Here is a 27,288-nt window from a genome sequence, read left to right as displayed (position 1 = left end):
GTTGCTCTTGGTCTTTTCTTGTTGTTCCCCCCCCCCACACTCCCCTATCTCTCCCCCCCCCCCCCCCCTCCAATGCTCCAGCTCTTCCTGGAGCGGGAGCGCGCTGCCATCCTGGCCGAGGCGAAGACGGACGACCTCATCAGCGAGGCCCCTAAGCCGGCCCTGGACCAGAGCGGCGAGTGGCAGGAGACGTCGGGAGAGATCCAGTGGGTGGCATCCGAAACGAACGACAGCCAGGCTGAAAAGAAAGAGGAAGAGGACGAGGAGTTGGACCTAAATAAAGGTAGACGTTTACACGCCCGCCTGCTTCTCTGTAGTCGCTTTTGTTTCACAATCATACGTTCTCGATCCCATAGCACAGCTTCAGCTTAACTGCAGCCTGTGCTTTCCAACTTTCGTTTTAATCAAGAAGCCTCCAAAAGTTGCCGACATGACTTCGTTTTTGCGCATGTTTCATTGAACGCGTCTGTTATTAGACATTTAACCGATCAACGGTTGAGAATGAAACGTCTTTTCTCCCTCGTTTGGTTCCAGCTCTGCAGCACGCGGGCAAACACATGGAGGACAGCATCGTCGCCTCCTACACGGCTCTGTTACTGGGCTGCCTCTGTCAGGGCAGCCAGGTGAGCCTATGACTAACACACATTCACACACTCCATTCCGGGCGCTTCTGTTGCTTCTGTTCTCGCCCCTGAACACGTCTCAAGTTGTTGATCACCGGCCTCTCCGTGTCGCCCCCCCCCTCCCTTCCTCTTCCTTCCCTCCCCAGATAAATGTGACTACTGTGAGACAGCACCTACCTAAAGGGGATTTCTCTATAATGACAGAAATGCTGAAGAAGTTCTTGAGTTTCATGAACCTCACTGTGAGTATGACCGGCGAGGTGACGGCGCTAAGAAACGTGCGTCGAGTCAGGGTGACGATGAGAGTCTCACAGGGTGATGACCTCTAGGTGGAAATTTGAGAAGATTAAAACAAGATCTGGATGCTTTTATGATAGAAGTGAAATAATTATTCCCACTTTTGATAAAATAATACATAATTGCTCCATAAATGTCAACGTCGTGGTGTTTGATGGCTTTTTGAGCCTCCAAATAATTAGAGCTGATAATGAGTCAGACAGCTAATGGGCTTTTTTTTTTTTTTTTAATTATTATTCTTCAATATCCAGAATGTTATAAAAACTGCAGGAAGAAAATTGAAATTTGAAGGAGGGAAATTATTAATGATTCAAATGGGAAAAAAAAACATGTGGGAACTCATCTAGAGAATTGAACTAAATGTGTTATGATGGAGAATATTATTGCTCCTTTCTTCTCTTTACTAGCCTAATAAGCTCATATTGGCTGGTTAACTAGTCAGCTACTTTACAGACAAGCTGCCTGTAGCTTTAAGTGTCCTTTCAAAGCAGATAGATTTATTTTCCATACCATGACTTTCCAAACACGTGACACATTTCTAGACGGGAAGGTTTATTCTGGCACTTTGTTTAAAGTCTCGTTAAAATGAGTTCAACTCATTGGAAAATTTAAAGAGGTTTTTGAGCAGTACATGTTTTTTTTTTAAAGACTTCAGTATGCCAGAAACTGGCCCATGTCCTATCTGAAACTTTTCCTCCAAGATGGGAAAAAAAACAACAACAAAAACATTTGCAAGCAATAACAGTAAAAAAACAAAACAAAACAAAAAACAAGTGTTTGAAGTAAAGATTTTTATTTGGATATCTTCAGCTGTTGATTCAGTCCTTGGCTGATGGCTAGTTGGAACGGAGAAATGAAAAGGCATTTAATTTTGCACCAAACCCACTAAAGCACCTTTTTGTAAAGAGAATAAGAAAAGCACTCTGAGAGCCACTGATTTTCTTTCTTTCTTTTTTTTTTTTGTGATTCTCAGTAAATTATTTCAGTCTCTCTTTTGAATCGGTAGTAAAAGCTGCTGGGCTTTTATGAAAGGCCGGTCCGGCCTGCCTGTTTCTCCAGAAGCTTTGAAGCGGCTCACGCGGCCTCTACTAGCTGTCATTAAAATACAAAATGTGATCGATCTCATAAATCCTTGTGTCACCAAGCTGTATATTTCAAGCACTAAAGTTCAGAAAAAGAGGGCTAGTTATTATTAGATTAATATTTATCAAGCCGTTTCTGGTCCCAGATGTTGCCGTTTCGAAGCAGCTTCACATGCGATCCGTTTCGTCGGAACGGATGACTGGAACCATGCGTTTCACTTTTTTTTATTTTATTTTTTTTTTTAATGGAGATAAAATTCAAACTTTAATCTGCACGTTTTTTTTTTTTTTTTCTCTTGTCCTCTTTTAAGACTCTTGAGTTCTCACGCTTTCTGTTTCCTTCCTCCATGCCTCCCCACACAGTGTGCAATGGGCACCACAGGACAGAAGTCTATCTCACGGGTCATCGACTACCTGGAACACTGTTAACACACGATGAACCGCAACGAACTCACTTCTTCTGCACACTTTAAGGGTTCAAGATCCCCTTCCCGTTGATGTCACACTCCCACGACCTCATCCGACCACCCATGGACGCTCACACCGATGATGCGTCGCGTGTAAACTTACTCAAAGCTACAGTTCGAGTTCCCTTCCCGGAGCACAGCCTGAACCAAAGCCCTGTTAGCTGACGGACTTGTTTGTATCCTCTTGATTTTTTTTTTTTTTTTCCTTCTTCTTAAGTTCTTTCATCATGCTCCACATTTCAATGTCCAGATTCATACTTGTTTTGTGATTTGCACAGATTATTATTTGCTAAATGATCCCGCGAGATTGGTAACGACGAGTCGCCGGAAACGGACTCGAAGCGGATCGTCCGACGGCAACGAGCCGTGTTGGCTGTCGGGTTCTGATTTCTGGCTGCGCAGCTCGAGTGTGCGAAGCCTTGAATCAGATTTTATGGATCATTACATTTTAATCTCTGCCTGTTCACGTCCAAGCCAAGGGTGAAATAATTGATCAGCAGGGAAATCAATCATCTTCATGGACTTTCAGAATGATGTCTATATGTAAACAGCGTGGAATGGTTTTGAATGCGATCCATCAATTTTTATTTTCTCTCCACTAATATTCACAATTGGACTGAATGCTTAAGGGAAATGTTTGGTTTTAAGATTTTAATTGTTCTCAAAGACAGTTTTAGCTATTTTTTTTTTAAACTGTAGGATATTTCTCCCTCATGTTTGAAGCGATCAGGATGTGACCCTTTGGCTGAGACTGAAACGACGCGCCATCATGGATTTATGTCGTTCTCGCCCATGTTTGTTTCTATTTTAATTTAAATGTCAACTAATCCAACGCTGTGGTTAGCTCTTCTCAACTATAGCACATAATGAATTATTCCAGATGATTGTTTTTAAAATGCAATGAAATAATTTTAAGAGTTGTATTTAATTTAATGTTTTCTCTCCTCATTGTGTAAAATGCAAAGTCTTTGCTGAGCTGGACTGTGTCTTGTTTTAATATAATCATGTGACCGACTCTTTTGCAAATTTATAGATTGTGGCCCAAGTTTTAACAAAATATAATTTTTTGATTAAGAAACTCTCGATTGGATGTAGCTTCATGCTTTCCATCGTCACGCCGTCGCCGTTTATTTATTCCGCTTCGGTGTCGTTTCGGCCGCGATCGTCCGCCCGACACTGAAAAGCCTCTCGCGGTGAACTGCTCTCCCGTTTCGACCACTGAGCCGAGTTACAGCCATACTTCTTGTACAAACATCAGTTTGATCTGGTTTTTGTAGGGCTGCGGTGAACATGACTGTGTTTACTGTTTGCAAAACTTTGGTCTAAAAGGAAATTTTAGAATGTAAATACTCGTGTGTGTGTGTGTGTGTATATACGTTACTGGACATTTAAGATGCGTAGACTTCTTCTTCTTCTTTTTACCTTCTTCCCCGCCCCACTCCTCTAAGCTGATATCTTATTTTATACTATATTTCTGAGTTGTTTGAAGGAAATTAAAAAAACAATAATGATTGCAACATTTAAAAAAAAACAACAACAAAAAAACACTGTTTGTACCTGTTTTGAGAACATAGTCTCTGGTTACATGTAAATAGTTGTATCTGAAAATGGAACAAAATTGCTACTTTCAGTACATATGGCGTGTGTTTTTTCCTTTATTGCATTTCCTGTTTCATTGCTGACATGACACTTATTGGTAAAGATTTTTTTAAAAGCTTTAAATTCCCGCTTTATGGCACTTTTATATAAGCACACAGGATTTTTTTTCTTTTTGCCTACTTAAAACTCCTGCCTTGTCACTCTTCCAGTTGTGTGTAGATTTATTATCTCTCACATTGGCCAAGTGTAGGTGAGCAGCTGTTTTCTTGTCCATTTCCTTAAGATTTAGACGCATATTCTTTACTAAAAAAGTTTTGTTGTCTTTTCCAGAGAGAAGAATTGCAGAGAAATGCACCCGTGTCATGTCTTATGTACAGACGCATCTTCAGATTCATCAGAAAGTTAGAAATACAAAAATCTAACTTACAGGTTCATTAGTGTTATATTTCAAATGTTTAATTCTGTTTCTAGCTTTCTGCCATTCACGGCCCAAAATAAATTCTCCTGTTTAGCATTGTATGAAAGGAACTAATATTATTACAGAACTGTCAGCTGCGTGAAACATTTAGCCAGGTGCCGTACAGAATCTGAACACCTTACATGGTCAAAGCTCCTTTCGCATGAACAGCTTCATGCAATGTGGTGTGAAGGGATTCGTCCTGTGGTGCCCGGGTTTCCTTGGCCTCCTTTACCTTGTGTTCTTTGTTGGGTCTTGTATTATCATTGTCTTGACAGTCCCTCTTTGATTCTCTTTAGTTTTAGCTCAGGTCATTTTGCTGGCCAGTGAAGAAGAGATGTTGGTATTTTTGGCAGTGCAAGCCGGTACCGAGTCCATCTGGAAGACGGAATCAGCATCTCTATGAGGCTCTTTGTCGGAGTGAAACATTGAGTTGTCCAAACTTCCCTGGGGAGAAGACTGCTCTGATGTACGACTTGATGAAACGCAGGCGAAACCGTGGCTCCCTAAATCATCACGGTCTGTGAAAAGTTCATACCGGACCTCGGGGAAATGTGGATTCTGTACCTCTCCGCTCTTCCTACAGACATTGGGACCTCACTTTTCACATTGCATTCACAGTTTCATCTGAAAGGACGATTTCGGACCACTGAGCAACAGTACAGACCTCCTCCTCTTTTACCCAGGTTACATCCTTCAGACATTGTCTGTGATTCAGGACTGGCTTAAAGGGTGTACATTCAAAACACAATCAAGCAACTTTTACTTTAAGTTGTTATAAAAGTGCTATGTCTATCAATCATAACGTAAAAGAAATTTGACTTTGTAATTTTAGGCCTTGAAATTGGGCTTCTGTCTCTTTCTGACACCCCACCGTCATCACAACAATCCTCCATTAAGCCGTTTGCAAACGGTATTAGGAGCGTTGGACTGAGCTCATTTCCTTTGGTAAGTTCAGCAGATCCACCAGCTGTTGCCAGCCACTGCTGCCGCTAGTCTGGAGGAGCTGAGAGGGGAAAGTGTGGGGGAAGATGCTCTGTGAGGCGGAGACTGCAGCTCAAAGGAGGAACTGTGTGGAAACAGGCGGTGCTTTGTATGAGCAAGTGTTTAGGCGCCCCCGACTGGTTGCCACGGGAGATTTGAGGGTTCCACAAATATGCATGAAAGAACTGAAGCAGCACTAGGCATGTTTTTGATGAAGGGATGATGAAAAGTCAAAATCAAACAACTAGATTTTCTTTCATAATATGGGAGGTATTAAGAAAGGGAAGACTGCAAACACACCTATTCCTGAAATGACTTTGCTCTGCAGTAATCTTAAGACTATGTTTATGTGCACTTTTTTTCTACCACATGCTTCAAATCTACTCAGTTTTTCATTGAAATGCTCGGATCCTGTTCTCTGTAAACGACCAGAATCTTCACAACAACATTTGGCTTCTTATCCTCCCCCTGGACGGTCTTATTAACCGTCAGCAGTCTTCCCAACGTTGTGTATGCCAGTGCTGTCCAAACTTTAAGCCCACAAGGTCAAAGTTGTCCAGTTCAAGCCACAAACGTTTGAGATTTGATTACTGTCATTTTTTTTTAATTTTTACTTAATTGTGTTCTTTGCACTTCAAATTAAAATGAATGCAAAGGACTTGCGTAACAAAACAAACCTGAGATACCTAAGAAACCTAAACATCAGAACCCCCTTTAAAATGTCGGCAACCTTCAACCGAGCAGTCCAATGAGCTGGCGTGGAAAGAAACGCAACGTGTGCAAAACTCCATCCTGAAGGGTAAAATTATGCCATAACCACTTCAAACATTTTTCTTTTTTTTTTAATGAGGGATTATCTGCTTCAACCACCTGTGCTGGCAGTCTGAAAGTCTACCATTCTTGAATTGTGTTGAAGGACCTTAAAATTTTCCGAGAGGTTTTCATTAGCTGTAAGCCACAATCATCGAAATGAACAGACGTGAAGTCTTGGAATGTAATGCAGTGAGTATAGAAGCCCATATTATTTTAAAAATGTTCCATTTAATTAGTAAAATGTTTTTTTATTCCCCCCCATAGAGTTTATGGAGACTAGATAAAAATTGTAAGCCAACAAAAACATGAGTTATTGATTTTGTGGAAAAACATTTATATATATATATATATATATATATATATATATATATATATATATATATATATATATAACATATTCCACCTGTGCTGAATAAATCTACACAAAAATGGTTAGATATTGCAACAACAACAAAAAGCTGTCCAGCCAAAGATGAATTTCCATCCAGGTTTTTTTTTTTTTTTTACACATATTTGCCAAAGGGTGCCAATAAACAGTGGAAGGCCTTGTAGATGTCTGAGCGTGTATCTCCATTCCCATGTCTCCTCTCATCCCAGACAAACCGCCTGTCAGGCACAGAGACTCCAGATTGTGGTGGGCATTCTTAACTGCACTCAGCAGTGACAGTCTGCGGACGCGGCCTCTCAGTTCACCTGACTGATGGATATTGGAAACAAAGGATTCCTGTTGCAGTCGCTCGCCGAGAGTCGCCCTACAAATAGCTCGGGGTGTGAGGGGAATTTATGGAAATGTGCCGTGTGGCAACAAAAGAGGCGACGGGAGACAGCTGTGTTAACGGTGATGAAACAAGCGGGGCGGCTTTTTTTTTGTTTTTTTTTAAATCTGAGCCATCAGGAACTGACGGGACTCGCAGAGGCAGTTTGTGTTGTAAACATTGCATCAATACCGTGTAATTATGTCTTTACGTCTCATTGCCCAGCATGCAAATACACGATCGGAGTTTATTGGTGGAGGAAATTTAAATTTCAAAGACAGAGAGAGGGAGAGGGTATTGAATATTGATGACCTGCACCTCCATACACCTTTCATTGCCTTTCATCTCCAAACCTATATATAGTACACGGCAGGGCTCCACTTGGAGGACGGCGGTGGCTCAGAGCGCCTTAGGATGATGGCGAGGGAGAGGAAGAGCAAATGCAAAGAGAACGGCGCAGGCGTTTGTACAGTAGATTGGTAGGGATGTCCAAGAATGTGTGTGTGTGAGAGAGAGAGAGAGAGGGGGGGGGGGGGGTGTGGTTGGGCAGGGGGAGTGAAGAGCACAGGGGATTAACGGTTCCCACCTGTCAATCACAATCAATCTTATTGAAGCTGTGCTTCCTGAGGCGGAGGACTACAACCGATTCCTGCAGCTTCCCGGTGCTCATCCTTTGATCCTCCTCTCTGTCTGCAGCTACAATTTTTTTTTTCATGGCTCAACACTTGTCTTTGAGTTTCTCCTCTCCCTTGTGCATGCTTTTTTTTTTTTTTTAAATATATATATTTTTGATACAGTCTTATTATTTCTCTAGTGTTTGTTGGAAGATCTGCCTCAGGAAAAACAAACAAACAAAACAATCTATCAACTCTAGGCAGTGATATTTGACATGTTCTTTCAAATCCCATTGTGCACAGACGGAATGAACGCGTTCTGCTGTTTTGTCACATTTTGCTCGCCCTAGTGCCACTAGGTGGTGTGAGTGCACAGCCTCTGACCACAGCGGGGCCTGATTGGTTAAATGAAGTGCACACGGAGCCGGCATATTTTTTCTTTCTTCTGTGTACAAGCAACATTACATGCACACAGACACGTATCTCCTCATCGGCAGTGTGGGCCCGCTGATTTCCCCTCAAGCTGCAAGCACTCTGATGTCTCTGCGGAGATAAATGCGCCCAGTCTCGCGCCGAGGCGGCGGCGGCGGCGTGCGCGCACCCTCACACATGGCCCCCGAAGAATGGTGAAACATTTATGAAGATGCTCAATAGCCGCTTTGCTTTGCTGTAAGTGTCCCTGTTTACTTAAATCATGCCACGGCGAGAGGGAAACATTTTGCCATTTGTTTACCAGGATATGCAACACACACACACACAGCCAGATATGCAGAATCGTTCACCACTTCAATCTGTGCAATTCCCTGCCTCTCATGGCAGTTTATGAGAGTGAAGATGTGCATATGATTCCTGCAGAGGTGCTAAATTTGCAAATACACAATGCTCACCCTCTCTTGATCTGCCCTTACAAAGAAAGAGACGTGATGCTGGTCCTGCTTCAATGTTTCAAATTAAAAATGGGGACATGTAATTCAATGAGAATGCAGTGATTGTTTAAAAGAAAACCTCTAACTTCTAGTTATTGTCAATCTTGTGATCTTTACAGATAATCTGGAAATGTGATTCTATCTATTAAAACTAAAGGGGTTGCTAACTTGGTGGTTTAAAGCCGGTTGGTTGCTAACTCTGCTAACCTGATGACAAAATGGAAAGATGTCAGCAATGGTCTTAGATGTGTAACTTAGCCAGGGAGATCATTGTAGTATCATTTATTATTCTATGATATTATTTGCAAGTTAAAAAAAAAGTATTTAAAGTGTCATCTACCCTGGTGGTAGTAACCTTTCCAGCATGCCATTGTTCTTCTTAGGCCTTCTAATGAACCATCATTGGATCCAGGTGCGCTAAACCAGGGAGAGAACTAAAACATGCAGGACGCCGGCCCTCCAGGGGGGCATTGTAGCTTTTTATGGAGCTTAATATGATGGACTTGTCATGATCCTGGTGTGTGTGAGTCCTCATCCTGAAGAGAGGATCTTTGTTGGAGGACTTGGATGGCTTGCCGCAGATCACACACCTGTCTGCAATCACCTCATCAGTTTAGCGAGTTAAGGATGATTTGCCATGATGGCGTCAAGCCTTCTGGGTTCCTTCAGAGTTTAGTTTTGCCTTTGGAGCAAGAAGTATGTTTTATTTACCTTCCTTGAACTCAAGCTCTTTGTGTCCTCTGCGCCTCTCAGCTTCAATATTAGTTTGGTTTCCACACTAACACCTGAACATTTCCTCGGACCTTTACACGTCAGATTTCTCCTGGACAATCACCTGTCCCCCGTTTGTCCACTGCAGCTCTGAAGTTCCCCAGGTTCTCTCTTGCCTTCCTGCTCTCAACTTGGATTTCCACTCCCTTGTTGACTCTGCTTTTGAAATCTTCCCGTCTGGAGCTCATCTTCTCAACCCACCAGGGTCCTCCATCCTTCAGAACAGTAAGCCAACTTTTCTTATCCTTCAGATCTAAAGAGTCATCTCCATATTTGTCCTCCAGAGTTTCCTTTTACTATTATGAACTCCCCTTTCCCTTTCAATTCTGTGTCCCATTAAATGTTTCTAAATGTGGGTCAGGAAATTACGTGGAAACATGAAAGGATGAAGCTCCATTTCAAACAAATTATCTATTATCACAAAAAGCAGATAGAAGAGACTCCATTGTTGGACTAGGCTTTCAGCTGTTAAATGACTAGATTTGGTATCAGGGATAAAAGAAATCTTGAGAGCGGCGTCCTTTACATATAAACCCATCAACCTAAACGTAGGTAGACGTGTCTGAATGTTTACGCGACATCTCCTCTTAAATTCCTCTCCAGACTGAGTCTTCGTAAGGCAGCTTATAGGGTGCAAATTGTCAGGCTTTTATCTTTTACTCCCTTACCTGTTTATAACCTTGGTTCCCAAATAAAACCCCACATTGGGCCACAAAACATGCTCCAAATGGGATCTTGTGGTGTTTGTGAAGCCATCCAGTTATTTTGAGTGCTTTTCTTATGATGCTGAAGCGCAAGTCCCTGTAGAAGGTGAACAAAATGGGAACCCAAAATTAAAATTTCGCTTATCGTCCACCGAGAGGTGCACCCTTAAAGAGTGAGCAGCTGCTTTGCACTATTGGCTCATTGAGTGTTTGAATCAGAGCTGAGTGGACCGTGGTGTCGTTCTTTGTCGATCCAGGGTTGTGTGTTTTACAAAGGAACTGTACATACCACTGCTGCTGCGATACAAACCTCTAATGGTGTATTTACTGCAAAGAATTTGTTCAGTTTGTCCACCGGTCTGCTGCCACAGCCTGGTGTGTTCAGCAGCCTAAAAGGACGCTTGTTTGCCTCCCCAAATACACATTTGCGACTGGTCAGGTCTACAAAGGATACACACCGTTCGTTAAACATCACGGCGTGAAAGTGGCAAACAAAAGGTACAACCGTGCAAAGGTGCACGGGTAGCGCTTCAAACGCGAATACACTCGGCCATGTTTATATATTTAAATAGGAACAAACGCACACTTTTTTTCTTTTTTCTTTTTTTTTTCTGCACATGTATGTCCATATAGGTGCTTTCATGTGATCTCAGTCCTTGAACTGTTAAGTGGCAGAACAGAAAGACTCACTAACCCATCTGTATTCCTGGCTGTGCGTGACCTGCACTCTAACGGATGAGCTTTTGTCCACAGGCGAGCCAGATGAGGAGCAGAGTGGAGTGCTAGTATTACTACCCTGCATTGGCACAGACTCTTGGTATTCCTTACCTCTAGGCTCAGACGGCCTTATGTCTGTCTGTGGCAGCTGGGTGGAGTCGGATAAGTGTTGCGTTGGCTTGGCGAGATTTCTTGTTGGTGTGTTTAGGCCATGTGGAGGTACAAAGTGTGTGTGTGTGTGTGTGTACACACAAATGTCCCAGGACTGAGTCGAAGGATGAAGTTGCTGCAAGTTCCTTAGGTTGATATCTGGTGGACTATGAACAAGAGTTTCAATCAATCCCACACCTGAATTGCCTAAAACCTGTGGGAAATACTGAAAAGAAAATCTGTCCTGCAATTGTTGACAAACTCCTCACTCGCCCAAAAACATTTTTTTTTCTCCAGTGTGCTTTACTGGAACTCTCTTATTCATCGAGTAAGAGAAACCGTATTTATCTCCTGTCACAGAGGTCATCGGAAGTACAGAGAGAATATCTTGCAAGAATTTTTCTTCAAAGCTATTCGTGAGTCCACTCCAGTATTACATTTACTCGATGTATTTTTGAAATAATTTCTTTATTGAGCTCTAATTTATTAATGAATGAAAACCAGCAAAGATCTTTGAACCCATCAGTTTCACAGTCTCCTTTTCTCAGAAATGCCTCATTGCCTTCTGAACTGCCATCTTGTGTTTATAATTTATCGTGAACTGTGCACTCCGTTCTTTATCCTCAAAGAAAATACTAGACAGAAAACAGATCTATGTGGAAGACTATTTCTCTTTACCATGATTATAAAGGAAAGCAGGCCCGATGCATCAAGCTCCAAAAACATTAACTGATACATCTTATATAGCGCGATCAGAACCACAAGCTGGAGAGACTTGGAGATTATATCTCGCAGCTTCTTATTTCCGCACCTGAGCAAAAAGAAAAGCTTCACAGCCAGCATAATTTTCTCTATTTTCTCTGCTGCCAACAACCAGTATAGCATTGAAATGACTTGAAACGTCCACAAATGCCACACAACTATTTCTATTTGTTCCCGCTTGTTTGCATTTTGCACTCATGAAACGAACTGAGTGGCAATAGAGCGGCAATCAGGAAAGATTAAAAAGGTGTTGCTGCAACTTCAGTCAGCTGAAATGTGACTGCAAGTTGTCTCAGCCATTAGTAATAATGGGTAATAATGGTGGTATATAGAACTCTGTAAAGTAATCTGCTAGTTTAAAACAAAAGGCAATTTCAAAAGCAGGAGACGTTTTATTATGATAATGACCGTTTCCCCCAGTAGTTATGGTTTTCTATGAGTTGTGCCTAAAGCAAACTTCTTCGGCCAAATCGTATATCCAGTCAAAGACGCTGAGCAGTCCACAGTGTTGTACACAATAAAGACGTCTTCAGAAGATTACAAAAAGATCCTCACTCTTATATCTCTAATAAAGATGGTTTTCCATCCATCCTTCATTTTTTTCCTTTCCTTCCCCCTCTCCCTGCCCGTCTGTTTCACCATATCCATCACATTGTTTCCTCTTTTTTTTCTCACTTTGCCTGGCTGGTTTTGTTGCTGGGGATCTGAGTGATTAACTGCCAGTGTGAAGCATGTGTGGGCATGCCAGCCCATCTAGCAGAGTCCCCCATGGCTTCCCCCCCAAAAAAGAGAGAGAAATCAAAACATCAGCCTCTCAAGCTTCTAAACAGAGTCTGAAGACCTGCTCCTTTTCCACTCTAATGGCCCCTGTGATACTTCCCTGGAGGTAATGATGTTTTGCGAGACAAAACTCTCATTGCAGTGCTGAGAGATGACTAGGCAAAAGGGCTTTCCTCTTTTAAACTGCACTTCACTGCAAGCTTTATTTTAGTATTGTGCATCTACGGTGGTAGAGTTCTCACCAAATGCGACTATTTTTATGTAGAAATATCACCAAGAATATCATCTACAAATAATTCTGCTCCAACCGACGGACCATTTTGTTTTTTTTTTGGGAGTGGGATGTACAACAGACTGGAAAGACTCGGTATTTGCATTATCGTGCATAACTGAATCTTTGAGTAATTTCAAAAGCATTAATATTAATTCTTTTCCTCTTTTCCTATGGCACTGTGCCCTGCAAGGCTTCCTTGCCCAGGGGGAGAACAGAGACGCACCGCGGAGAACATGCACGAATCCCCAGCATCCTTGCAGAAGTGACTAAATCGTGCTTTGTGGAATTTGACTTCAGAGTCACAGAGGCCGGGCTTCTTTGGGGAATGCAATAAGGCAGAACCTCGCACCATCCTTCAAATCCAGCAAAATGAACCATTTTACAAAAATGCTGAAATAGGATGCTGAGAGACAGAAGGTGTGTGTTTGAAATGTGGGTTACTGACTCTTGTTTATCATACAGCTGAGCCAGTTTTTATGAGCAATGGCCTTTCCTTGACTGTTGTTGCACACTTCTTTAAACTCTGCAAAGGGAATCAAAACGCATAAAAGAGATGAGGTCTGATTTTTGCAATTAATATAGTGTGAAAATGTGCTTGGCTAGAGCAGTTCACATTTCTACAGTCACAGATATGTCTTACAATAACTACAAAACTGGAGGTTTATGTGATGCACATAATTATGAAGAAAATTAAGAATACAAGTCTTGGACAAACAAAAATCTAATAGTTTAGGGTGTCTGTATTTAATTTAGAGCTGTTGTAAACTTAAGTAATTGAATAATTATTCTGACACTCAAGTAATCACAGTATTGATATTGGATATCAACATCACAAATTTTTATATTTGTGCATCCCAAACAATTACTTTTCTATAGTTTAGAAGGTTAACCTGTAACAATAACGGCTCACCTTTTAAATTAACCTGGACAGAAATCATACAAAAATCTGAAATTGCATTCAGTTTAATAATAGAGCAGCAGACTCACAAAGACACTTATTTAAAACATGTCTATACCCCAGATTTTTGTTTATGTATTCATATTCAGTCAATTTAATAGCTAAACTCTCACTTTGTTCAACCATTTGTATCTTTTGTGTCCATGTGCGCAACTGGATTTGATGCCTTCATCACACACACAAACACATCTGACACCTACTTACCGCCACGGTATGCTCCGCTTTCCATTTTCTTTTGCCGAGATGGTTTGAAATTTATTTTCCAGTTTGTTTGTAACAATACACTTGCGCTGAGCGTCAGCAGCCGGCTGTGTTCAGTCTATCCACTCCACCTGTATAAATACACCCGCCACTTTTGCCACTGTTCGCTCCGTCCCAGCCACTATTTTAAGGATGCATGCCTATTGGTCTCCTGAAAAATGATTAAAAATCTGGACCAAGCAATGAAATCACCCTGGATAACACTTCAAAATTGGACATTATGATGCCAGCACTTCGCATTTGTCAATAACTCGTAGGTGGAAGTGGGAGCCTTGCGCAACATAAATAATCACCCGGTTGGAACACGGTTCACTGAGTAGTGAAACATAATTTAACGAGACGGATAATTTGCCTCAAGGGATCTTAACAATAGAGGTACTTGAGAAATTGGTAAAGCCCTAATTCAGTCCCCTTTTCAACTAGCTGGTAACTCTGGAGGAGCTGCAAAGATCTACAACTTGAGTAGTGAAAACTGTAGATTGCCATTCCACATTACATTATAATATATTGTGTTATGCTAAACTCAGAGCTTAAAGAAATATGCAGATATGTGTTACGAACTCTTATGCATCATTGTTCATATAAAAATACTAATTGTGCTGTAGTGTTTGTAATTAAGACAATAACATGAAAAGTGCAGACATGGTGGAATTTGCGGATAAAATAACCTACCATCATTTATATAAGTCTTTTTATAAGAACTGTAGGAAACCTAATTTCCTGTTGCAGGACAGTGATTCTCCTGAGAAACCAGCGTGTCTACAACAAAGATAAAAAGTTGGAACTAAAGAAAAAAGAGGCTGTGAAATTTCTTTCATTGGTAAAGAAAGAAGTGAAAAGCCCTGGAGGGCGAGGAAAAGTTTGTGGCTACGCTCTCAACAAAGGGTGTCTTCGGTTTGGGATTGCTTTCTTCCTCTGTCGTTTACAAGTGCATTATATTTGCTTTTGACCTGAGCTGATTTGCTGCTGGACTGCTTTGGATTTTCTGAACTCGCTGAACTGTACTAACCTGCTTAGAGCTTTTATTTTGTAGAACGTGTTTCTTCTTTTTTGTTGTTTCCCAGAACCCGGTTTTTGATTTGGGATTTGCCTTTAAGCCGATGGGACTTGCATAGAAGCTCAATTCTCTGCGAGAGTGTGAACAGTTTATAACAAAGCTTACTTTGGTATCTCCTAAGTGTTGTCTTCCAATTGCATGGCAGCACTGTAAGGTTTGCTGGTTCCCACAATGCAATTTCTTTTCAAGAGCTATGCACAACTTTTGTAAAATATGGCTTTAATATGCAAAACAAGAAATTCAGGTAAAAACATAAATATTTTTCAACCTTAAATGAAACGAAGCAGTCGATCCTCAACTAGCCCTGCCCTGCATCTTTAAGATGTATCTCTGTATCCAAAACACCTGGTTAAAATGACTGCATGACCTCCTCTGCAGCCAGCAAAAGCTGCAAAAGTCTGTTAATCACCCATTCATTTAAGTCGGGTCTTTGGAAGCATGGAGAAACCTAAAATATGCAGGGCAGGTGTACTTGAGGACCAGCTTTTGGAACCACTGTAATAAAGAGATGAGCCCACAGGGGATGACATGCAATTCATTTCCACAATAGTTCTTGTGAGCAAACTAATTCCTTGTAATTACAACTAAAAGCTACTTAGCCACTAAAATTACAGTGTAAATTCGATTAAGCTGAGAAAAGGGTAATGCTTATTTCTATGTTAAGTTCCAAGAATTAAATATGGAAACATGCCTGTCAGGGACAAGTAAAAAGCACCACAGTTTAAGATGCTTTACACATCTTGGGATATATGTGGAAAATCCCTTCACTTTTAACAAACATTTTTCAAGCTCGAGCAGATTATGCACCGCTTTCATACACTTAAGTCGCAACATGATTACCAGTCCTACCTTTGTCCCCTTCCCCATATTTATTAGCACAGTAAATCCCAAGTTTTTAAGCACATTTTTCTTTCAGTTAAGCAACACATAGTAACTCAAAATAACAGAATCAGAGATCTACCATACCCACCCACAGAGTGCATGGAAGATATTATGAAAGGACAGTGATGGCAGCATTTCTTTTTCACCAGCAGCATGTTTATTAGACCATGATGCAATGAGAAGACATGCTGCTTCTGAGTAAAGCAAGTCTGTGTTTGATAGGAAAAACTGTCACTCGACCGTTCTCATTACGCTATTGCCTAGTCTGTCAGCATCACAGGAGCTAAATTTAACAATTTCACACTTGTTTCCCCCACACAAATTGTGGAAAATCACCCAAGCATATCAGGGATGTCACCAGCTGAAGCCATAACTAACGAGGATTTTATTTATTTATTTTATTTTTTGGCTATAGAAAGAATAAAGTTAAACTGAGCGGCACTTGAATGATGAAACAGAGTTCGTTCTGCAATGCTGGTGTTGCTCTGGCTTGTCGTGGATTAAAGGTGATCAAACTGAATTGCCGGTCTTTCTCCGTTTTTATTTTCTCTTGTATTCATGTCTCATGACTGCAGGAATGAGACCCTAGAAACTTTACGGGTCAAATAAACTTTCTCCGGATGGCTGAGTAGATCTGCTGGAGAATTCATCTTAAGGAATCTGATCAGGATGCCTTGAGCTACTTGGGCAGATCCTGCAGGGAAGATACCCTGGGGCAAACGCACAACAGTTGGAAGTGGTAAATATATACATGTTTCTGTCCTGGGGATGCCTTGGTTTCATTTGCTGTTCAGAATTGGCTTTAGAACATCACATAGCAGAGGGATGTAACATTTTTTTTCCTCTGCAGGTTAATTTTTTACACCAAGCAACCAGTTTAGGTGTATCTGCAAACATTTTTGTGTCATTTAAGCCGTGCATTCACACGGTTTCGGCAACTTAGGAGACCAGAATCGATGGTTTTTGAAACCTGGTTCCAGAGTGGATACATTTCAAAATATTGGTTTCCATGTAGCCATGTGAGAAACATCCATTTTACTTTCTTTAACGATGAAGTCAAAGGTCCAGCTCTCTTCCTATTCCGCATGCGCCTGACTCGCATAAGTAACAAACGTTGCTCATTCTGTTATTCGTGTCGTTCTCTGGCAGCATTACAGCGCCACCCATTGGCCTGGCGTGCCTACTGCACCACTTTGTGTTTCATCCTGTCGAATGGAAGCACATTTTCTCTTGGGTTGTTTAAAACAAATTGTCCCTGCATGGTCATGTGTGGCAGTGGCTCAGGTGGTAGAGCAGGTGGCTGTAACCTGGGAGGGCATCTGGTGTAAAACATCTGCAAAGTCTGCGTGCGTGCAATGACTGAGTTAGGCTGTTTACTGTGCTGTGGCATTTTCAGTAGAGAGAGGTGTTAAAAAGAAAGCAACAAATGAACATGCATCCATTAGCATTTACAATTTTTTTCCAACATTGAAAACTGAAATCTCTGTATTTTATTGGGGTTTCCTAGGAGAGCATTAAGAAAAGCAGCCAAGCAGCTCTTGATAAATCCACCGCAGAGATCAGAGTGCATCAAGATGTTGATGGAGATGAATCTGACTTGATTATAGCATCAAAACTCATCTATCTGAACGTCCGGTTTCGGAAAAGCACAGAAGACGGCACTATAAAGTGCCAAAGTGTGACATGTGGACGGTTTATAGGGAATGGCTCATGCAAAAAGAAAGTGGCAGGATTCATTTACATGAAAAAAAATATTTTGAAATACAAGAAACAAATTGACCCAGTAATACACATTTTAACTTGGAGGTTGAAGTAAAACGGCACTTTACACTGAAAACCCATCAAGTCAATAACGCTACAGATTACCACAAAGATTCTCTGACCAATGAGAGAGAGAGAATCAGGAACAGCATTTATATATAATATTCCAAATCTGCATGTTAACTAGCATGCTACGTGCTCCAAACAAAAGCAGCGCGGTAGAGTAATGTGTGCATCAGAGAAATGGTGGATCGTTAAGGACTTAGATTTAATTACAGATCAGTTTATGTACTGAAGTTGGTGTCGACGTTTTCGTCATCAATCAATTTAGATTTTGCTTCTGAATTGTAATCAAATCGATTTACTAAGTGCCTAATGATTCCTACCCCAACTAAGCATAATATAATAAAAATATAAACCAGTGCAAAGCAATGCAGACTGACCTATTGATGTCCTTAATTTATTCCACTGGTAATCAACCTAAGGCAACATAATTATAACCTTATTTTTCTGTGTGTTTCTATAAATTAAGGTCTGTTTGCCAGTAATAAAGCATTTTAAGCTCACAGGTCTCCTGTGTTTGTCTATTGTTCTTAATCCATGCGTAGCTAAACACATTATGATGGTGAATTCAGAACAACAATTCTCTCTTGCTCCCTCTAAGCTCCTGCTTGGATAAAAAGCGCACGGTGGATTTTACAGAGTTCATTTAGAGTATTTGCATTTTTTCTTTTTTTTTTTTTTTTATCCCCTCCACATGAACCTGTTAAAATAATCAAATGTGTATCTACAGGACAAATTAAGCACTCAAGGAAATAATGCATATCCATTTTCAGCTTCGAAACTCTTCCGTATCTCCCCTCTGCGTCCCTCTCCCTCGGCCGTTCTGACTTACCCTCAAAATCACACCGTCTCCCTTGCCTCCAATGTCGTTTCTCATATTCTTCTCTGAATCAGGTTCTGACAGCTCAAAGACAGAGAAAGTCTAGCTGTAGGCGATCGAAACACAAATCCAAGTAGCACATTGGTCAAAAAAAAAAAAGAGAAGTGATTCCTGGGCCTGCTTTTTGCCCGTACACATACCGCTCACTGCAACTTGAGCCTCATGGAAATGTAATTTCTAGACAAGCTTAATGGCAGCAGCAGGAGAATTTCAGAGGAGAATTTCTTTCTGTGTCCAGACTTGATAACAGAACCCTGCGCTTAGTTCCCCCTTGGCCCCTCATGAAAGCTCCCAGCCGTCCCTTGTGCCACAGGTAACGTGGGAGTTTATCCACTCCCAAGTTTTTAAGACGGAACTAATCTTTCACACTTGCAACTCTTATCCTCTGATAACCTCCATTTCTGCCTGACTGTCGTTTTAGGCGTGACCCGTTCCAAATTAATTTTCCTTACGTTTATGAGCTGTTAAGTTCATCTGATGTTTAGAAACCTCTAATCTCTCGCTCTTTCCCGCCCACTCAGACACCTGTTACCGTAAGCTCTGCCTACAGTCAGGCTGTGGGACGTTTTATCTCCAGATCCTCCTCCTTGCTACCCAACCACCAGTACAGTATTCCCGCATCTGCCTGCTTGTAAACCTTTATCTCATTTTTCTGGCAGTAGCTGCAGATCGACCTGCCAGTCGGTTATCGTGTGGTTTCTCCCCCCCCAGCCGGTCCTCCTTGGTGTTCAAGTGGCTTCTTTTTCATGATTTATGTAATCTGTGTTTTTCATGCGAATGTCCCTCAGCGAGTCCGCCTCAGTGGCTCTCATTTGTTATTTGTGGTCGCCATGGCAGCAGCGGCAGAAAGCTCGTACCAGATGAACAGTGACCGACCCCTGTCAAACGCTCACGTTGTGGTCTGGGAATGCATGAGAGCACTTCAGAATAAAAAAACAAACAAAAGCAAGCTGAACCCTTTCTTTAGATGAGAACACCTTGTCTAGGACATGGAGTCTCCATAAATGTGCGGATGTTTTCCTCACCCGCGTGTCTCTCTTCCACGTGAATGCACAATGTTTCCTGCGCTATTAATGTTCATTTCTTTTAATTATCTTCTCCATCAGAGCCGCAGCTCAGCAATCAGCCACAGGGCCGTGATTCTCAGGGGACCACCCTGCCAGCCCCCCTGCTGGGAAACCGAATCTAATTTTGAGCCTGTGTGCTGCTCAGTTTTTGCAACCATGATGGAGCCACTGACACGTCCACAGCCAAGGTTTAGTGACAGCATTGCTATCAAGAAAGAAGGACTGTACGCGTATCAGAAAAAAAAAATACTGATACTATTTCTGAATATGATTAGCTTATATTTTATTTACTTTTTTTTTTTTTTTAATCTAACTGTCCCCAACAATATTTGTGAACTTTAGAACCTCAGCCAAAAAAAACAAAAAAAATCAGGTATGGCCATTAAGTTAAGTGAAATTGTGTTCAAGACCTTGAAAACAACATTGGCGTGCAAGATGTATGCATAGCGCATAATGCCAAATATTGGTTCCAACTGGCCTTTGCAACTGCAGTAATGATTTTTGTGATTCGATTTACTCGACATGCAGCTCTTCTACAGCGAAATAAAATACTGAAAGCACATGATGTAATTATTTGCATCAAAGTGAGCTATATTTCTCTACATCTCTGCAAAGGCGAGCAAGATGTAAACGATGAATGGATAGGTGGGTCATCTATGCTTTTCAATTTGTGTAATGTAATCAACAACCCTCCGATATCCAATAACTGGGTTTAAATCTTGTATTTGCAAACAAAATTACCAAATCCTTTTGCTCTAAAAATTAAAGCATAAAATGTGAGGCGTAGAGGAATTGGAAAGGGGAAACGAATTTAAAAAAATGTCGATTCTGTCAGTGTTAAAAAAAAAAAAAAAGGCACCGTATCACTACAAATACACACCTGTACTTCAGGGTGTATCCTAAAAACACTTCCTCCCCAGCCTGTTTCCTGCAGAGAAGCTGCATCGGCAAGCTTCTATTTCAGTGCTGCTGTTGGTTCATTTGCTGTTCAACAAGAAACTAACAGAGATCGCGCCGCACTGCATGAAATCACAAATCAAACAGTTTTCATTAAGGTTGCCTCAGGAATATCATAATCATCCATGTGAGCTTGGAAGTTAATTAAATCAGATTTACTCAATTCCACTGTGAGAACTTGGTGGGTCGAGGTGAACAGTCAACATGCACGGATTTGCATTATTCACAAGGTGCTCCGAACGCCTGGCAGGTTTCAGTTTTGTTTTTATTCAAAACCGGTCGAGGCCGAGGCTAATCGATATCGGCCGCGCATTCTAATTCGCTGCATCAACATCACCTCACAGGACGACCTTTTCTTTAAAAAAGTGTTTTTGCTTCACTTCAAACATTCAGTTTTTCACAAAGTACAGGACAGGTTCATCTAGTAATTAATATTGGATGGATTTGAGGTGATGGCAATGGGCTAGCCTGGTAATCTTCATGGTGTTCTTTCCAGAATTAAGCTATGAAGGTTGTTAAAGGCACAGCGCCTCCTAAAACTGTATGCACTCTAATAAATCATCTCAAATCAAAAATCCCTTTCCTCAATTAGAGAGGGAGACGTATCCTTTACAGTTCAGCTGAAAAATAATTCAGTCTGGAAGAAAATTAACTATAATTTCCTGTGTAGGTTCTTTCGAGTTAATTTCCAAATTCAGTCTTATTGATTTTACAGCTGTATTCAATTCTGGTAAATCCGATTAACTTGACGAAAAGTTCAGCCACTCTAAGCACAGAGGGGATACAAAAAAGGCCAAATATGATCTCAAATATGTATAATAAAAAGAATGCAAAACAAACAACTGATCAGTTTCTTTAATTTTATCTTTATAGGTATATATGTTTGAGTAAAATGAACATTGTTTTATTCTATGAACTACTGACATATCTCCAAAAATTTCAAGCAAAAATTTAGTATTTGCAGAAAATGAGAAATGGTCAAAATAACACAAACAAAGCGGTACTTTCAGAGCTCAAATAATGCAAAAAAAAGCAAGTTTATACTCATTTAGAAACAACAATACTAATGTTTTAACTCAGGAAAAATTCAGATATTAATATTTGGTGGAATAACTATGTATATGGGGAGTTGCCATGGCGCAGCAAAGACGGTCAATAATTGGAAGGAAAGAAATGTGACGCTAGGAAAATGATAGACACTTTGATGTTGCTCCAAAGGTAATGAGAAATTAAATAAACTGGACATGGAAGCTGCCAAAAGGTGAACTACAACACGAAGGAAGGAATTCCTTACAATTAGTAGTTGCGCTCAGCATGTGTCGACCACTTTGTGTATTTTTCAGACGTCTGAAATCAGGAGAGCGGCTCCAAGGACAAAGTCCTTCATTCCAAAGGAAACATCCATGCCTGACTAAAATCTCCCAACTTTGTGAGGAAATGCACCGAGTTCTGATGAAACAAAACTTGAACTTCAAGTTCGAAGGCTCAGAGTGACGTTTGTGTCAAAATGCAACACTGAACGTCTTAAAACGAAGACGATGCCCACAGGACGAGAGAGCTGGCAGCATTATGCTGAGCTGCTTTTCTTCAGATGGAGCCTGGGGATTTTTCCAAGGTGGATGAAGACATGAGCAGATACAAAGTACCAGATGGTTTTTGAATCAAAATCGCAAGGTGTGTGTTTGAAAATTGAAGATGAAAGTGTTATTAATTTTTCAACATCGCAGTGTGTCGCCACATCCTGGTGAACAGGACGACGGCTGAACCAGCGGAAAATCCGTTTTGAAACAAATCAGTCAGCCTGGAGCTGAAACGGAGAGAAAATCTGTTCACAAAGGATTCCCTCACAATAGAAACATTTCAGCGGTAGAGACTTGGAAGATGGCGTTCTCAAAGTAGTGGCATGTTGACTTTTGATCCTATGAAAAATTATTTTTCATTTTTAGCAAACTTTTTTTAGTGATTTATCATTGTCTCCATTTTTTGTAAATGAAAACCTGGCATTAGCAGATTTGCGCGCACTTGCGTGTGATCATAACATGTGGCAAGAGAACCGGTGGAAATCCGTTTATTTCATTATTATTCAACGCAGGGCTCAGCTTTAGACAGGTGGTCGCAAAAAGAAGCTTGATCATTGCATCTATGGTGGCACAGACTCAAACGATGAGTCTTGTTTATGGGCAGATGTATTTATTGGAAAAACTGAGCAGGTGTGCAGGCTGGCTAAAAAAGAAATGGCACACGGTAAGAAAGAAAAACATAATATATAAATAAAAACGTCTCCTTGCACATCTCCTATGGAAGTTAAACTTTTATCGTTTCTTTCTGAATCCACAGGCTTACACTTTCGTGTCAGCAGTATCAAAATAGATCGGAAACTTTTGGTTTCGGCAGACATCCTTAAGCGTCTTGCTGTCTGTCTGCTCTCAGACCAGGACATGTTGGATGTTGCATTGAATGTTAGATTCTTTTAAGACCTCTTTAAATCCCTTATCGGACTGAGGTGCTTCGGTTTTCTTTCGCAAGATCTTGGACAGCTCTGCTCCTTTGGTTTCCGTGCTCACTTCCACTTCAACACCGAGTGAACACCGTAGATGTGGTCTTCAAACGGTTTGCACGTACTAAAACAAGTGCAAACTTTATAGCGCGCGCAAACCTGATCTACAAATTCAAGGAGGATTGAGTCGGCAACATTAGGAGAAATGGCAATAAATTTAGTGCGTCTGCCTTTATGAATATGCAGAACATATACTGATCATCAGAAACCACAAACTTACCAACTGCAGTGAGATTTATCAAACCTGAACCAGATTACTAGTTGCTGCTTTTACGTTTGAAAAGCAGGTGTAACTGGCTTCTTGTGGAGATTCTTCCTTCAAGCTTCCTGAAGGGGATGTGGTGGGGGGATCACAGGCTAGTATGAAGCACATGTGTTAAATTATGGGCTTGCTTTGCTTTTGCAACGTTTGGGTCAAACAAATTATGTCCCTCATTTCCACTTGTTACAGAAAGACCGGAGGTAAGATTAGGCCAAGGGAGTTGGAGAGAACGCCCCGGTGAGGAGCTGCAGATTTAAATACTGTTTAAATATTTATGTTGATTTATCTCTAAACGTTTCTATTGTTGCACTGCACCACATTGTATACTTACAATGTATTATTATTAATACACAAGAATAATGACTTTCGACTTCTTTTATGGCCACTCCGCTCTTAGATACTCAAAATCCTCATTAAATAAGATGCTCTGCACCACTTTTGCATGTGCAATCGAATGTCCTATTTGTAGATTGAATCCAACACACCCGCTTACTATGCATGTTATGCATCTTTCAAAATGCTGAGTAGTAGTGTGCATCTTCACTCAGCATTATGAAAATAAGATCCTAAGATCAAAATATATTAGAAAACACAAGGGTAGCATTGCCCTGGGTTTTTTTTTTTTTTTTTTTTGACTCCAAGGTTCACTGTCTGTGGGTGTGAATGTGTTGGACTGCAGACTGGGAAATGGTTCAAGGTAAAAGCAATCCTTCATTCATACAATTTGCTGGAACAACTCCATGAACCTGTTAGGATAAACGGTAATGCATCATAGATGGATAAATGGATTGGAGGAGAAGAAATTAACTCGGCAAACTCAGTTCATCTATTCGAAGCGCTCCTGGACATATTGACTTTTTTTTTTTTTTTCTGTTTGATTTTGGCTTCAATATTTTTTTTTCTGAATTTTGATGTAAAAATGTCAGATATATTGCAGCTTTTATCGGTTGATTCAGGCAGACAGAAAAGTTTTCTACATTTTGTATTTTTACCAGTTATTTCAGTCCAAAATACTCGATTTGTGTGCACTGAAACGCTGAAAAATTGTAAGTTTACTTTTTTAATGAGAAAGTTCACTCTCAAACAGGATTAAATATTTACCTATAAAACATTCAGGGATGAATTGCATTCCTGATGAACAGCTTTCACTATCCATTTAAAGATTCCGGTATTTCAGGAATAGACTTATTTTCTTTTATACTTAGTTAGGCTCAGAAAAATAAAATGCATACTTTATCACCTGATGAAGCTTCTTCACATTCAAGGTTTCAAAAATGTAATTACTCTGTTGAATAAAAAGAGTTTAGGTCAGCGCTTTACGGACTTTAACCCCTTTTGGAAGTTGTGACTAGTTATTTTAAATATGCCTACGGATCTTAAACATATTAATGCTTTGAAGACTCAGTCACTGGATAAAAGGGTCAAATCTAAAAGGTTTAACTAAACAGCGGACCACTCGTCATCTCAGTGCAAGGATGATTCATAAGAAATGCAACGGAACAATGCTTTTCCAAATGAGCTTCATTTTTTTTCCATGTTTAGACCCACCTAATACATTTTTTTTAAAATTTTTTTCAGATATGCCAAAATATCACAAAAATAGCCCAAAGATTGTTCAGTTTATTTTGCACGTACTATCTCCAATTTCAGTTTTTTTTTTTTTTTTTTTTCCCTGTGTTGTAGCTTTAAATATTCTCGTAGCATACAAACTCATCGTTCTGAAAGAGCTCAGTGATGGTCTCTCACAGACAAAGGCTTTCCAGGCAGACTCAATCGGACGCGAGTCATTTTACACCAGGTAATAAAACACTTTGGAGTGGCCACTTGTGATCACAAGACCCAAATTGCATTCATTAAAAGGAACATTTTCATAGACGGACATAATTTTACATCTACTTCAGTCTCATTGATAACTACGCTGTAACATTTAAATGTTTTTGTTACATCTCTGCAGGGTTTTCTTTCTTTTCTTTTTTTTTTTTAACTTGCATAGAAAAAGAAAATCTACTGTGTAAATTACCCCTGTAACACAAATCAGAGTATTCTTCTTTTTCAGCTGCGCTCTGTGAGAAAATTTAATTTGATAAAACTGCAGCTTTTAAACAAGAGGGCATGCTTGTTTTGCCTTTAAACGTTGAAGACTGAAATCCTGGCTGTTGAATTTCCCATTTGTGCAGCAAAGTGGATGTTGCTTCACACACGGGGTGAAACTAGCCACTAGACAGAGCTTCGCAAAAAAAAAAAAAAGCTTCACTTCTACAGTTCCTGTAAACGAGCAATAGAATTTCTTAGTTTTAAAAAATGTTTATTCATTTTTTGTAAGAACAGCTAAATACTGCACCTAACATGAAATGTATGCATATTTATACATGTTCAAAACGGTCAGTGTCTCTGGCAAAACAAGCAGGTTAAAAATTAGCATAGCATGTTAGCAGGCTGTGCATCAACAACAGCAGAAGCTGCAGTTGATGATGCCTCTGTTAAATGGCCACTCCAAACTCTCAACCATTACACACACCGTTTTGTGAAGGATTAACGGATTTACTCAAAAACATTGACACGTTTTTCGCTGACACAAGGTCAACCTCTAAAAAAAAAAAAAAACAGAGCTGCGCAGCCTGAACCAAAGTGATGCCGGGATCTATGTTTATCATATAGCGAGGGTTTGTAATGAGGGAACGACACTGCCCAGTAGATGCTATTAAAAAATGATGTTAATGAGCCACTTTCAATAGATCAGCTCACTGACCACTTGGCTTATTAATCATTCATAATTAGCTCTGAGTCAGCTGCTAAATGGCTCATAATAAATAATCAATCATGTCATCCTTGTTTCCCATATATCACTTCTAATTTTGCACCTCCTTTAATAAAATGCTCCAGCAGGCTGAGTTTTTGAGACAATGTTTAGTTCTTGGAGGCCGCCTCGTTGTCGCTAAGCATTTCCATGTCTCCGTGCGGCGTCTTACCACATGGACAATCCTGATGGTTTCTTCTGGCTTCAGCCCATCTGTGGTTTTGCACATGTTATATTTATGATGTTCCTGCCTCTGATGGAGCTAACAGGCCCATAATCTAGACTTTTTGTCGGATGAGTCATTGTTATTCCTAGTTGCGTGGCTTTTTTTTTTTCCTCCCCTCTTCCATGTTCAAAATTTAATTTTAAAGCGCTCATTAATTTTCTTTTCTTTCTGCCTTGCGCAATGTCCCCCTTAGCTTATTGGCACTGTGGCACTCAGTATGCCGGTCACAGCGGCACTCGGGGAGAGTGGGCTTCACCTGGATCAGGCCGGTATTATCGCATATTTAATGTTCTACCTCACTGGGGGTCTTTGAAATAAATTGTGCACATGTAAGACCAAAAAATAAAAGTAATGTTTATCAACAACCAAAAAAAAACAAAAGCTTTTATGTTGATGTTTCAGATCCATTAATGATATCCACTTTCCAGCTTGGAGACAGTTGATTGAAGAATGAAAGAAAAACGCTTTATATTCACTCCGTGTAGTGATCAAGAGGCCTTGGGATGCTCAAACAAACATGGATTTTTAGCTCTGATCAATCAATCACGACATTAACCTGGATACAAGGGAGGCTTTGATCCTTTGATGGCAGCGAATCGGCGCGCAGTGAAGCTGGGATCCAATCTGGTGCCGTTTGAAGACCAACTTTTCGTTTGATGGCGCATATAAAATACATAAATGGCGTAAATTAACCCGCTTTCGAAAAGATTTCTCATCCGAGACGTCTTTGGGTTGCGCAAAATAAGTTTAAATCAAAATCCAGGCGTATAAATGTATTCTAATGA

General features: G+C 40.5%; 2 protein-coding genes and 1 long non-coding RNA gene across 3 annotated transcripts in view; 2 read left to right on the top strand and 1 right to left on the bottom strand.

The window, feature by feature from the left end:
- wapla (WAPL cohesin release factor a) overlaps nt 1-4,104 on the top strand; it is a 21,104-nt gene extending 17,000 nt beyond the window's left edge. Inside the window, exons 17-20 of the mRNA XM_015029357.1 lie at nt 82-283; nt 535-623; nt 770-865; nt 2,366-4,104. Coding sequence (XP_014884843.1) covers nt 82-283; nt 535-623; nt 770-865; nt 2,366-2,431 — 453 coding nt within the window. The 3' untranslated portion in view covers nt 2,432-4,104. The remainder of the gene's footprint in view (nt 1-81; nt 284-534; nt 624-769; nt 866-2,365) is intronic.
- LOC106945578 (uncharacterized) overlaps nt 1-10,578 on the bottom strand; it is a 21,073-nt gene extending 10,495 nt beyond the window's left edge. Inside the window, exons 1-2 of the long non-coding RNA XR_001424589.1 lie at nt 10,568-10,578; nt 1,803-1,805 (exon numbers count right to left, since the gene is read on the bottom strand). This is a non-coding gene — a long non-coding RNA (uncharacterized LOC106945578). The remainder of the gene's footprint in view (nt 1-1,802; nt 1,806-10,567) is intronic.
- LOC106945576 (glutamate receptor ionotropic, delta-1) overlaps nt 8,251-27,288 on the top strand; it is a 349,094-nt gene continuing 330,056 nt past the window's right edge. Inside the window, exons 1-2 of the mRNA XM_015029358.1 lie at nt 8,251-8,360; nt 9,477-9,613. Of these exons, the coding sequence (XP_014884844.1) occupies nt 8,329-8,360; nt 9,477-9,613 (169 nt within the window). The 5' untranslated portion in view covers nt 8,251-8,328. The remainder of the gene's footprint in view (nt 8,361-9,476; nt 9,614-27,288) is intronic.

This window comes from Poecilia latipinna, unplaced genomic scaffold (genome assembly GCF_001443285.1).
Source record: "Poecilia latipinna isolate Pla-1442-1.1 unplaced genomic scaffold, P_latipinna-1.0 Scaffold151, whole genome shotgun sequence".
NCBI lineage: Eukaryota > Metazoa > Chordata > Actinopteri > Cyprinodontiformes > Poeciliidae > Poecilia > Poecilia latipinna.
This window is presented reverse-complemented; position numbering and strand designations above follow the sequence as displayed.